We start from the raw sequence: 12,624 nt of genomic DNA on the forward strand, positions 1-12,624 counted from the left end.
GGGGAAAATGTAGGAAAGAAAGACTTTGGATGAGAAAACCTTAGTGAAGGGACAAGAAGGAAAATGGGGAAGTGACATCATGCAGCAACTTAAGGAAAAAATGAACTTGCAGGGAATAGATAAAATGCATCTTTAAGAAGATACTGGAGGTATATGGAACCTTTCAAGCATAGGAGATGAACATAATCTGGGGTACTTGAGAGACCTTAGAGAGAAGAGGAACCAGTAAAAGCGGAAAATTCAGACCAGAAGGAGGAATAGCTAGAAGGAAGAGCTTGAGGGGAGCCAGATACATGAAGCATCAGAGTCAGGAAAGAACCCATGGGAGACAAAAACAAGGAAGAAATTTGGGGCAAGGAACCTTCAGAGACCTTGAACATGGGGAATAGTTATGGGGTATGATTGACCCTAATAACATCCCAATGCAAAATGTAAGGAGTTCACTGTAATCTTCTAATCTGCCTTTGATGGCCTGAGCAGCTCAGTGTATCCCAACTCACTAATGTTATAACCTGTATCTAAAAGAGGCCATGTAATATATAAAAATGCGAATAACATACTGTGCATTAATATTGCTTCATGGTGTTTGTACAGAGAATAAATTCAGAATTACAAATCTATTGGAAATTGTTTTATCAAATTGTGTCAGCCAAGCAGGGTTAAAGTTAAACTCCTCTAGAAAAAGGAATATGGTTCTGCCACTTTGAAAATGTTTCCATGACACAATAAGAGACAATACGAATGCAATTTACATGCAGGGTACTCAAGATCATCAAGTCAATAAGAGGAGCATCACTGAGATTCACAGCAAGGGAAGTATATTGCAGTAAACACACCAGTTTGCATTTTAGCAAACCCTAGCAGGGAAAGAAACCAGCATGGAACTTCCTCCACCACTAGACTAAGGCTACGTCTAGACTACATGCCTCTGTCACCAGAGGGCATGTAGATTAGGCTACCAGGCATAGGAAAATGAAGCGGAGATTTAAATAATAGCCGCTTCATTTAAATTTACATGGCTGCCGCGCTGAGCCGATCAGCTGTTTGTCGGCTCAGCGCGGTAATCTGGACGCGCGGTTGTCGACATCAAAGGCATTTGTCGACCAACCAGGTAAACCTCATTCCAGGAGACATATCTGGGTGGTCGACAAATGCCTTTGATGTCGACACCCGCGCGTCCAGACTACCACGCTGAGCCGACAAACAGCTCATCGGCTCAGCGCGGCAGCCATGTAAATTTAAATGAAGCGGCGATTATTTAAATCGCTGCTTCATTTTCCTATGCCTGGTAGCCTAATCTACATGCCTCTGGCGACAGAGGTATGTAGTCTAGACGTAGACTCTATGTCACCTTGAATGAACTTTAAGTTCACACTTCAAAACAACCCATTTAAAAGGTGAGCTGGACTATAAAAGGGGAGGGGGTAAAGAAACACAACAGTCTTTCACTTAAGATATCAAAGATGCTGAGCACACTGGACTTTGTGGGGCATCCTGATCAAGGGAGCATTCAGGCATCCTGTTGGAAGGTAGATTGGTAAGGAAACAACATGTTAAATATTATTTCCCATTTTATTGAAGGAACAAACATCTTAATTTCTCTCTGAGAATGTGTCTAGCCTACAGGGTTTTTTAAAAAAAAATAGCTTTTTTTCCGAAAAAACTTCACCTGCATCTAGACTGTAGCCACGTTCTTTTGAAAGTAAATTGAAAGAACATGGCAGTTTTTTTGATCGCTGTAAACCTCATTTTACAAGGAATAATGCCTTTTTTCGAAAGAGTACTTCGAAAAAAGGCGCTATTGAATGCAAGCTGTGCTTTTTCAAAGAGAGTGTCTAGACTCTCTTTTGAAAAAGCAGCTCACTTTTTCGAAAAATCTGCTTGTAGTTTAGACACTTTCTTTCGAAAGAGGCTTGTAGACTAGACGTAGCCTGAATGGTGCAGGAGAGGGCAGGACATTGCAGAGCAGGACAAAGGTCTAGGAGAACCCTTCAGGAGAGTGGAACCGGGGTGAAGAAAAGAGATTAGCAAGATAAAAGCTGAGGAGCTGGATAGCAAAAGGAAAATGTATGCAGGGAGGGAAGATTTGAAGAATTTTGAGATGGGATATGGAAATTCAGGGAATGAATGGAAGACAGAATGCAAAATAAAGAGAAAAATACAGGCTTGGTGGAAAACAATGGGGGAGGAGAGAGATAATATGAGTCTTGGAGAGCATTCAACCTAAATGGAGAAAGGGAGGGAGAGGAAAGGAGAATAAAAGGTGGGAACTTATATTACTTGATCTTTGTGGACATGAGCCACATGGTGTTTCTTTGTGGAAAGGGGATTTCTTCTCTCCTTACTTTCTATAAGCAAAAAAGTGCTTGATCAGGGAACTAGAATGTAAGTCTATGGTTGAATACTGTTCCTTGAAAGTCTTATTTCCGTGTACCAGTCAGGCCTAAAATTCAAAGGTCTGTTAACTTTGAATTTCAGTGATTCTACAATCAAATATTTGAATGAATCCAGCCCTCAAACAGAGGCTGCCAGTTGGACTGATTGCAATGCAGACAACACATTTAAAATCTTGATACTATCCTCTGATACCTAGCATATACTGACTCATATTTCAGCATAGAAATGTCTGCACTTGAAAGTATGCATGCAGAGGAGCTAATTTTTTAAGTTACATGTCAATGCACCCCAAAGGTCAGAGACCAAGTACAGGCATATAAAGTACTACAGTACATTAACTTGCAGTCTCTTTTTGCGAGCACAATATATTTATTTCCACCATCTAACTAGAAGCAGTTATTGTTTCCCATAAAATGTGACGATACTTTTGGCTACTTAAACTATAGGACAACAGTTAGAGCTGTCTGATTTCAACATTTATTTTGAATGATCATTAACACTGAGCTACAGAAACTATTTCTAAAGTTGATCTGTATTATTATGGTTCCTTCAATTTATAGTAGAAGTTCAAAGGCTTCAGAAAAAAAATAACCTCAAGTTGAAAATCCCTGGAACTCTTTCTTATTGTGCTTAAATATAATGCCATACATTCATTTTAAGTGCAAGTTTTTTGGTTTAGTTTTTACTTTAAAAATTGTATAATTTTACAGTAATATTTTAACAAAGTCAAAATTAAAGAGTGTTTATAAAGAAACAATATTCATGGTTGTTCAGTGAAAATGTGTTATTTTTCCAATATAACATGCAGCACACACATACTATTTACATTATGTTTGTATGCAGACTTGAAACAGTTTTTGGAATACCAACCATCTAAAGGATCTGTTAGGGTCTGAGAAATTTCTGGTTTTGGTGGTTTTGTTGATATACAATAGAATTTATAACCTGGCTCACAGGAGTTGGGATCTAATAATGATTCAACAAAAATATTAACCTGTTCATGAGGCTCAAGTATTGTAATCTGTACTGTATAGTAAACATTGATTTGGGAATAAATTCAACATTGTACTAGAAGGGTCAGAATGCTACAAAGTAAAATTTCCAATCACACTGAAAAGTGCAAGATACAAAAGGAAGAAAAAAAAATTCCTATTATCTTTAAATAGATTTCTTGTACAGCCTGGACAAATAAGATGTCGGTTTTTGTAAAACCATGTTTTTATTGACTACAATGACATGTTCAGTGAAGTCTAAATAGACAGACACAACAATGTTTGACTGTAAACTGTGATTGAAGTAATCGCTCTTTCATGGCTATAATCAGGAACACAGAGCAAGCTGCTTACAAACACAAATACCTCTCTTTACACCCGTTGTAATGAAACCAACCTGAAAGGCTGCCACTTCTTTCTGAGCTGTTGTGAGAGCTGGTGGTGCTGAAATCCTGTGACTGGTTGTGTGGCATTCTATTAGACAATCCCTCAGCCAATCGGTAGTCAGGGATGTAAAGTAAGGCTAAGAGTTAAAGGGCAAAGGTCATAGTGGCATCATGTGATTAGTTTAAAGCACATGCAGAACATGCAGTTAGCAAGTCAGAAGCAGATGTGATGGGATTGTAGGAAATGTTTACCTAGTCTTTCCTAATGGAAATACAGATGGGCTATAAATAATAGTGAGACAAAAAGGACTAACGCACAGAATAACTTATTTTGAAATGGTGTAAAGAACAGTATGCATGCATGATAAATGTTATTAGTTAAGGTAAATCTGAATTGTAAATCACAATCTACTATTTTAAAATTCATGCACAGAGGATCTAGTATAAACCGACTCAGGAAAATAAGAGCAGGAATCACCGTTATTGCCTTTGCTTTGGTCCGGCAGAGAGTAACCAAATCCCATTAGGTCAGTTTTTTGCTGAATTGAGCTTTTCCACTGAGGATCGGGTAAGTCGACTGCCAACTCATGGATGCTGTTGGAATGAAGAATCTGTGTAGTGGCATATGGTGTAGCTTGTGTGATTTGGCTGGAACTGTTGTAACTAGTTTTGGTGGTGAAGTCTATGCTGCTGTAAATGGCTCCATCAGAAAGCATAGTGGCAGTTTTATCCCCTTGGCCTGGCACTGGTGGCAGCACATCTGTGGTGAGCATAGGGAAATGGAACAAATCAGTGATGCACAGGAAGCCTGAAACTATCAAGGTTTAAGATGAAAAATAAATGTGTCATTCTGCACGTTTGCATTTCAGCTGAGACAGAGTCCATGAGCCAATGAAGGGAAGATGATGTACAACCATTGCCAAGCTATCAGCATCTGTGACAGGCCTACTACTTGTCCTTCACGTTTCACTGCCTAAAACCATCTTTTTCTTCCATACTTTCAACTGTGAAAGTGAAGTTTGGAATATTTCACTACTGAAAAATGTTTTCAATTGTTCATTCTATGTCAGAACCAATGAAACTGTCTGAGCTTTAGGAAAATGATGAAAGAAGTTAATCTACAAATCACAGAGGAAACCATCTCCCTGAAAATATCAAGCAAAACTACTGAATGAATGCCACGGGTTCTCAAAGTAATTCTTTTCAGGGCACAAAGTGTATTTTTCTAAAGTTTATCCATCAGTTTATCTGGTTTGATTTTAGAACCTAAAAAAGACATTTCATCTCACCAATGCTGGAAAACTGACATGAATAAGTCATTTCAGAGTGTGACAAGATTTCAACTACACTGAAGAGATTCAGGTGATCAATTATAATGATACAGTACACTTCTGGAAATGGAGATCAACAGAGTTAAAAAACTGTACTACCTGTAGATTGAAATTAAACCTTAGAAACAAAATATCTGCTCACTTTTTCACATGATGTATCATTTTGCATATTACAGATTTATAATTTCAATACTATAAATTTAAATTCCCTCCCCTTCTAAAATTTCACAGTGACACTTACTGGCAGAATACTAGATTTAAAAGCTAATACCTTTGAATTTGAAAAGGTGCCTGAAAGGTTACCAGTACAATGGTATAGGCAGCAACACTGCTTTTCTCATGATACTCAAATATTTCAAACATGGCTCTTGTTCTAATTTGTTTAAGATAAAAAAAGTAGTAGCCAGCATGGAATCCCAACTGATGGAAAACATGTGACCACTCTTCTGTTTTATAATATGACAACCAACTACTGGACATGCACTCTGACTATATAATTTTTAGATAATGCTTATCACAGAGTTTAGCAATCATGAAATACCTAATTAATCCTCAACACTCTGATGTGATAGGAATTGTTATATTCATACTCAGAGTCTTAATCTCTGTGACTAAAGTGCCTCATTTGACACAATAAGTAGTAATACAGAAATTAATAATAACAATAATTTTATAGCTTGGGAAAATGAGAGAAGTGAAAGTCAACATTTTCAAAAGTAGTATCTGATTTTGGATACCTGATTTTTAGAACTACAGAACACACACAGACATTGTGCTTCAAATCTATAGTGGGCACCAAAAAATGAAGGTAGCCAAAATAAGAGACTAGTTCTGAGAATTCTGACTGTAATGACTTCCTTCTGGCAAGAGAGTAATCTGGGTTGGGAGTCAGAAGCTTCTAGCCTCCAAGTGATATGCTCAGACTGACAGACCACACCTCTACTCTCTCTCCTGCTCTACCACTGGTGCTTCTATGATAGATTTAACAATATCAACAAGACATATAAGTACTGGAAATAGTGAACAAAAATGTAGATAAAACCCAAAGATTACTAATTAGCAGTGTTTTCATGCTTTACAGTATTGTACCAGGCAGCAATTTTACATCACTGCTTAGGTTCTTTGATGACCACCCCTACATGGACCACACACACACACTAGAACCCTATGTGAAAAACAAACTAAAGTGAAAATAAAATGCATTATTTGCTGCACGATGACAGGATTCAGTAAAACCCACCTCCACGACCAAAATTCCCAAGCTCATTGGGTCCGCTAGTGCTGTTGTTTACTGGCAGACTGGTGGCAGGCCAAGAGTCTGCAAGCCAAGGATAACTTGGGTCACTTGCATTCAACAGACCTGGTCGACTGAAGCAGGATAAAAAAAAAAGGAAATGAACATTAAAATATGTCTGTCAGACAACTCTGGACAAGATAGTGATTGAAGAGACTGTATCATTTTTCTCCTGCCACAGTATGTAATAAACACTTTAGGAGACTTCAATGTATTTCAAATTAAAATCGTGGCGGCTTTCATGATTTAACGACCTTCAGCAGTTAATTAAGGCTATATACCAATCAACTTTGTCAGTGGAAATGGAACTAGGCATCAGTTGTGAGTCTGCCAGAATCCAAATGAACTCTGTTGTCTGTCTGAAACAGGGAGTCGGCTGCAATACCGAAGGATCCTAAACAAGGGTTGAATGATAAATTGCCACTTCGAGGGAACCATCACTCAAAATGACTGCTCTGTATCAGCCATTTCCAGGACTTTGGGCTACTATTTCTTCACTCCTTGAATCCCAAATGTACATCTGTCATCTACAGGCTGGTAGCTTTTTCTTTGAGTACTCCTGTATAGTTTAGAGGCAAATAGGTTTGAGTAGGATTAATGGAAAATTCACAACAGTATTTTTTATCTGTGACTGCAGCATGCTTTCCTATTCTTGTAATATTAAAGTTCAAGAGCTGTAGTCAAACTTGGATATCTCAAAAAGGGAAGGGAACTTGGCCATAAGACACTGTTCAGTCAGTAAACACAGGATAAATAATGTAGCCCTACCCTGAAATTCAGCATGGCAAATGGGGCCATTGTTTTGCGTTTTGCAAGGAAAATCAATCTCTTAATATGAAAAAGCACAGTTCTGAAGCTTTTCTGGATTATTAGCACACTTATGAGAAAGAAGCAACATTTATAATCATTGTCTTTTTTTTTTTTTTTTTTTTTTTTTGGATAGACCCCTTCTGGTACAATCCCTAAGAGAAACATGGGTTTCTATGGAAACAGCAATAAGAAGATCCAGCAGTTTTCTTGCCACAATAGCTAACTCTCATTAGGCCTAATCTCTTTTTGCTAAAATATTGATTAAATGGGAGATTGGAAGTTATTACCAGGGCCTAATTACAATCTCCATATTGGCAAAGAGAAAATAGATGAGGATATATGGGTTTGTTATCAGCTTTTATCAATTTCAATTGAGTAGCCAAAGTTGTGGAATCCAGTCCCATCAATCTACAACCTATTTATCATCCATGAATCATTTATTTTGTGATCGATTATGTGTAATTGTTCACTCACAGCAATTTAGTAGGAGCCAATAAGGAGTCTTAAACAACAGCAACTTCATTTGCTAATGTCTAATTAATGCAATAAACATCCTGGTAACAAATGAACACATTCCTTGTGATATTTACTACTAATTTCTTCTTGGGCATTTGGGAGATATGAAACATCTGGACTTGATTCCTCTAAAGTGCCCAATAGATAGATCATTAAACCTTGTGGTAAGCCATTTAATTCCACCTAGACTTGTCAGTCTTATAAATGACCTTTTATTATAATAGTCCTTTATCTATAGAAAAGTTCAAGTTCCTAATCAAAAAGAAAACAGAATGGAAATAGATTTTTTTTAACAACAAACATACCTTCCATTGCTCATTAGTCCTCCATCTCCTCTTTGAAAAGTGACTGTTTTGTTTTTTATAAAACAAACAAAATAAAAAAAAACACGAGAGGAAAACAAAGTTAGTAATAATTATTAATACTAAATCATACTTTATCACCCAAGACTAAAATCTCTGGGTATCACAAAACAATATAATGCAGCAGTTACCAGCAAAACAAAGATGACATAATAGCATTCCACTGGACAGATGTCAATCAATTTGCCCTGTAGCATGTAAGCCAAAATTACAGAGCATTTGTCCTGGGTAGTCCTGAATAAACTATGCATTCTCTCACACAACTCTATGGTGTGAGACTATGTCTGGTGGTGAAATTGTATTTCTGTGGCATGCTTCTGCTTAAGTATATAATGCCAGTATAGGGGTATATTAACGACAACAGTATCATGTTGCAGTTACAGAATACAACTGCACAACTATTTTATCCCATAGGATACATGCAAATTGGTCTCAGCCCTTCTGGAGTTATAGCGGAGAAAAACCAAGGATAAAAAGCAATCCTACCTCACTTCCCTCACACATACAAGATAAAAACATCACACACACAACAAGCATTACACGGGGGAAAATCTCTTCAGTCTTGCCTTGAAGGATTCCAAGGATATATTGAAGTATATGAATCATATAAGTTATCCAACAATGGATCCCTGACAGAAAAGTCCCAGCCCCCATCATATATTCACAGAAGTATATTTCAAGATGACCCAGAGTTGTACGCCCCATTACTCAGGTGCTGCTTTCAAAGATAGGGCAATATAGGTTGTCCTATACTGTGGTCTTATGCTACTCATTCCTTTATACAGTATTTTTAAGTCAACCTTTAATGCACACCTTCTGAATAGCAAATGCAATTCATGTACTACAAAATTGTGAAGCAAGGCCAATGAGCTCCTTCACTGGCAATAATCTATTAATCAATAAATATATAATCACCAACGCATTTGCAAGAATCTCCACTTTTACTCTCACCACACAGAAATACTATTGTGGTATCTTGGCTGACTTTAACCAGCTCTCTTTCATACACTGCACCCTCAGCCAGGTAACAATAAAGCACCAACATGGAAATGTCATGATTCACACAAAAAATCGACATAAATCTGGATATCAGTGATACCTCATATTTTGCCAATTTACCAGTTCTCCAAGGGGCTTTGACATATATATTTAACAATATTTAATGTTGATAAAACTGCCCCTTTGGGATCCAATATATAAGGGCTCGTGGGGTTAATGATTAATTATCCATTATCACAGAAAGTACTATTGTTCCTACTGGAAAGCCACTGTAGTTCTATTTCATACCACATTATTTAATAGCTGTATTTTGAAAAGAGTTAATCTGAAACAATTAATGAAAAAAAAAAACTAAAGGGTGGAAAGTATTAAATAAAAGCCTACTTAGAAAAACACCACATGCTGAAAAGATTGCAGCTAATTAGCTCTCGATCTGACACAACTTTCCAGTTATGTTGCTTTTTAAAGGATTGCATCACTTAAGGCTAAAAAGCCATGGATATCATTTGTGAATATGCAAATAAACAGGTACTGTCTGGCTATGTCTGGAAAATGTTGTTAAGAAATGTATTAGCAGAAGACAATTTAATGTTCTTTTTTCTTCCCCATCCTCCATTCCTTCCAGACATCCTATCTCTGTCAAAGCAACAAGGATATGAACCCCTACACGGACTACTAATATACTGAATAATGAATTTTCTGACTTTGGATTAGTATTTATAAGGATAATGTAGTCTATATTGAAACTTATTTCACACCTGAAGTTAATATGTTTGTTTAGGCTAGTTTTAAATATGAAAAGTGGGGGAAATAATACTTTTGGTCATCTACATATTTATATTTGTAGGACTCTCTTGTGCCTTTGCAATGCACAGCTGGGGCAGGGAGGGAGAATACAAAGGGAGAATATACCAACAACTGTCTCCAGAGACACCCTAGCTGAACAGGTACAATGTAAGGTACTTCTGAGCAAGCTGGGGAGAGCCTAATGAAAAGCAGTAGCTACTGCACAATTTTTGGTAAGCTGTAGTTGATCTCTGCAGGCTAAAGAGGGGTGGATGCCACCACTGGGCCCCCGCTCTTGGGGTCACTAACATTTAATTGTAACCCTACCTTGTCCTGCCACAACCTCACTTTCCGAATAAAAGCCTTGTGAATAAAAGCCTTTAGAGGAGATACAGTGCTAGGTATTAGCTGAAAGAGAGAAACCCATCCAAAAAGATGAGCTATGATGTTATTGTTATGCTGGTTTTTTTATTGGTCAGGTCATGGCTAGTCATGTGTTGATGCATGGGGCTTGGTAAGAATAGACTCCGTATACTTGCTTCCATCTTGCACATAAATGCAGTAATGGCTATCACTTTCCAATAATGTCGAATAAGAAAATACCGCCATCACTGCTCTTGTTCAACAGGCACCTTCCAATCATCCAAATTCTGCAATCCAGGGATGTAAATCTTTATTTGAAAACAGAGGATACTACTGCTTGATAACAAACTCATTTTGTATTTCTGAATCCCTCCAAAAAAATGCTACCTGAGATTTGCAGGAGCACATCCATTTCTCTTAGCGTCAACAAGAAGGAAAAGTCAGCTAAAAGGCAGAAAAGACAGACTCAGACTGCCAAAATAAGCACTTTGTTTATCACTCCTGTCATATGTTTTGTCAGCATTTTTGCCTGCAGTTTGATTTCTAAAATTACAAAACAAGTCTAAATGCTGAAAAGGAGCATATTCAATGCAATACAGTCTTGTAGATGTCAAAGTAAAATAAAATGCCCAGACAAGCTGGCTTTATTCAGGCTGTCTCCATTTCAAATCAATGCTGAACAGTCTCGAGGGGCAATGGGAGAGGAGGAAAGGGAGGGTCTCTCTATCACTAACCCAACCCATCTACTCTTGCCTTTTATTACAGGGAAAGCATGAAAGGTCTTTCAGCATTATCTGTATCAGATATAGGTTCTTAGAATGGCTGAAGACCTGCATTAGGTGCAGGAAGGAGACTGACTTTCAAAAGAAGATGGGGGAAAAAAAGAGAATAAAGATTTCCAAAGGATCCTCACCAGACTATACTGCAAGAGTTGCAAAAATGCAGAGTATACTCCAAATTGCATTTAATATACATTCAATGTAAAGAAGTTATACAGTGTATGTTTGCATGAAGAACAGTGTTTAATAGTTTTAAAAATATATATATGTATGGAAGTACCTATGCTATTTACTAATATTATCTGACAAGGTTAAACCTAATCTTCATGCCTGCTAGAACTGGGAAAATACGAATATATAGTAAGTTGACATTTTCAGGCAAGAAAGCTTCAGAAAGCTTTCTATGTGCCTATCTCTAATAGGCCACATTTTCCTGCCACAAATGAAAACTTTAATGTTGCCAGCCAAGTCTCATTCCTTTTCCTGATAAGCTGTTCCTCAAATATGAATGTAGATTAATCCTCTTTTAATAAGCATTAACTCAGAACAGATAATCAGCGTATAAAAATTCCATCAAATCCTCTGCCTGCTTTTGGATGAGTCTGTCAAATAATTTATACTCCTCTAACAATTTTATGAATTGTGCATGAAATGTTTAGAATGCCATAATTTCCTACTTCTAATTTGTTTGTATTTATTAAGTTTTACAAAATTTTAAAGCCCTTAGTGCACTAGTCACCAAATAAGCTTACCTACTCATAACTAAACATACACATTTACTTTCCTTGCATGGCTGATGGTCTATGCACTCTTGAAAACACCTTGAATATTCAAATGAGTGGTTATTGGCACACAAATGAGTCTGAGGACACATGAAAGATACATGGCTAGATGGAGTTTTTCTTGTTTTCACACAGGAGTTATGTGAATGTACTATATAGGAACCTGAGTAGAAATGTGATGATCTATTTGTAAATTTCCCTGCTAAATGAATGAAGTGAAAGAACTTGCATATTGTACTAGAAGGGATACCTGTTTTGTGCCAGCTCCCCTTCTTTGTGTCATGTGCAAACCTGTGGAGCATCTCTGTATCTGGGGAATGTGAGTAGAGGGTGAACATGAAAAACAGGAAATTAGTGTATAAATCAGTTTCAGTGTGCAGAGCAGCAATTTTGCTCTTCTACAGGGTGTCAAATGTACACAGACATGTCCAGCCAAATTGTCTTCTATGATCTGTATTGCTGATTGCTAAATAAGGAATAAATCATGCATTTGTAGCTCTGGCAGACTTTGTGCCAAGCTTTTGCTTTGCTGATATGCAGCCATCATCCAAAAATGTATTTAACCTACTGCTTCTGATTATCACTACTGCTTCCTAGCTAGTGGAGTCACTTCCATGGTAGACATTTATGCCTTTAGTGCTCTACGTCTCAGGTTCAATCCCTGTTGATGAATAGTAATGCAGGGGGAATGTTACAAGGTGTCACTGTTTAGTTGTTTACAGCTCTTCCACTGTAAACAACAAAAATCATATATGTATCCTATTATTCATTATTTGTGAATATGTGAAAATGTTCACAAATACAGAAAGTTACCTAAATTTTAGCCC

At 37.3% G+C, this 12,624-nt stretch overlaps 1 protein-coding gene across 21 annotated transcripts in view; it reads right to left on the reverse strand.

Moving 5' to 3' along the window:
- ROBO2 (roundabout guidance receptor 2) overlaps positions 1 to 12,624 on the reverse strand; it is a 621,912-nt gene that overhangs the window by 55,284 nt on the left and 554,004 nt on the right. For 13 of the 21 annotated variants that reach the window (XM_089773474.1, XM_089773465.1, XM_089773469.1 and 10 more), the window contains 4 exons: positions 8,032 to 8,074; positions 6,347 to 6,474; positions 4,254 to 4,535; positions 3,787 to 3,912 (listed from right to left, as the gene is read on the reverse strand). In XM_089773474.1, coding sequence (XP_089629600.1) covers positions 3,787 to 3,912; positions 4,254 to 4,535; positions 6,347 to 6,474; positions 8,032 to 8,074 — 579 coding nt within the window. The remainder of the gene's footprint in view (positions 1 to 3,786; positions 3,913 to 4,253; positions 4,536 to 6,346; positions 6,475 to 8,031; positions 8,075 to 12,624) is intronic. The other 8 variants (XM_006136942.4, XM_075909829.2, XM_014580523.4 and 5 more) reach the window with 1 other exon arrangement.

This window comes from Pelodiscus sinensis, chromosome 1 (genome assembly GCF_052426305.1).
Source record: "Pelodiscus sinensis isolate ZL-2025 chromosome 1, ASM5242630v1, whole genome shotgun sequence".
NCBI lineage: Eukaryota > Metazoa > Chordata > Testudines > Trionychidae > Pelodiscus > Pelodiscus sinensis.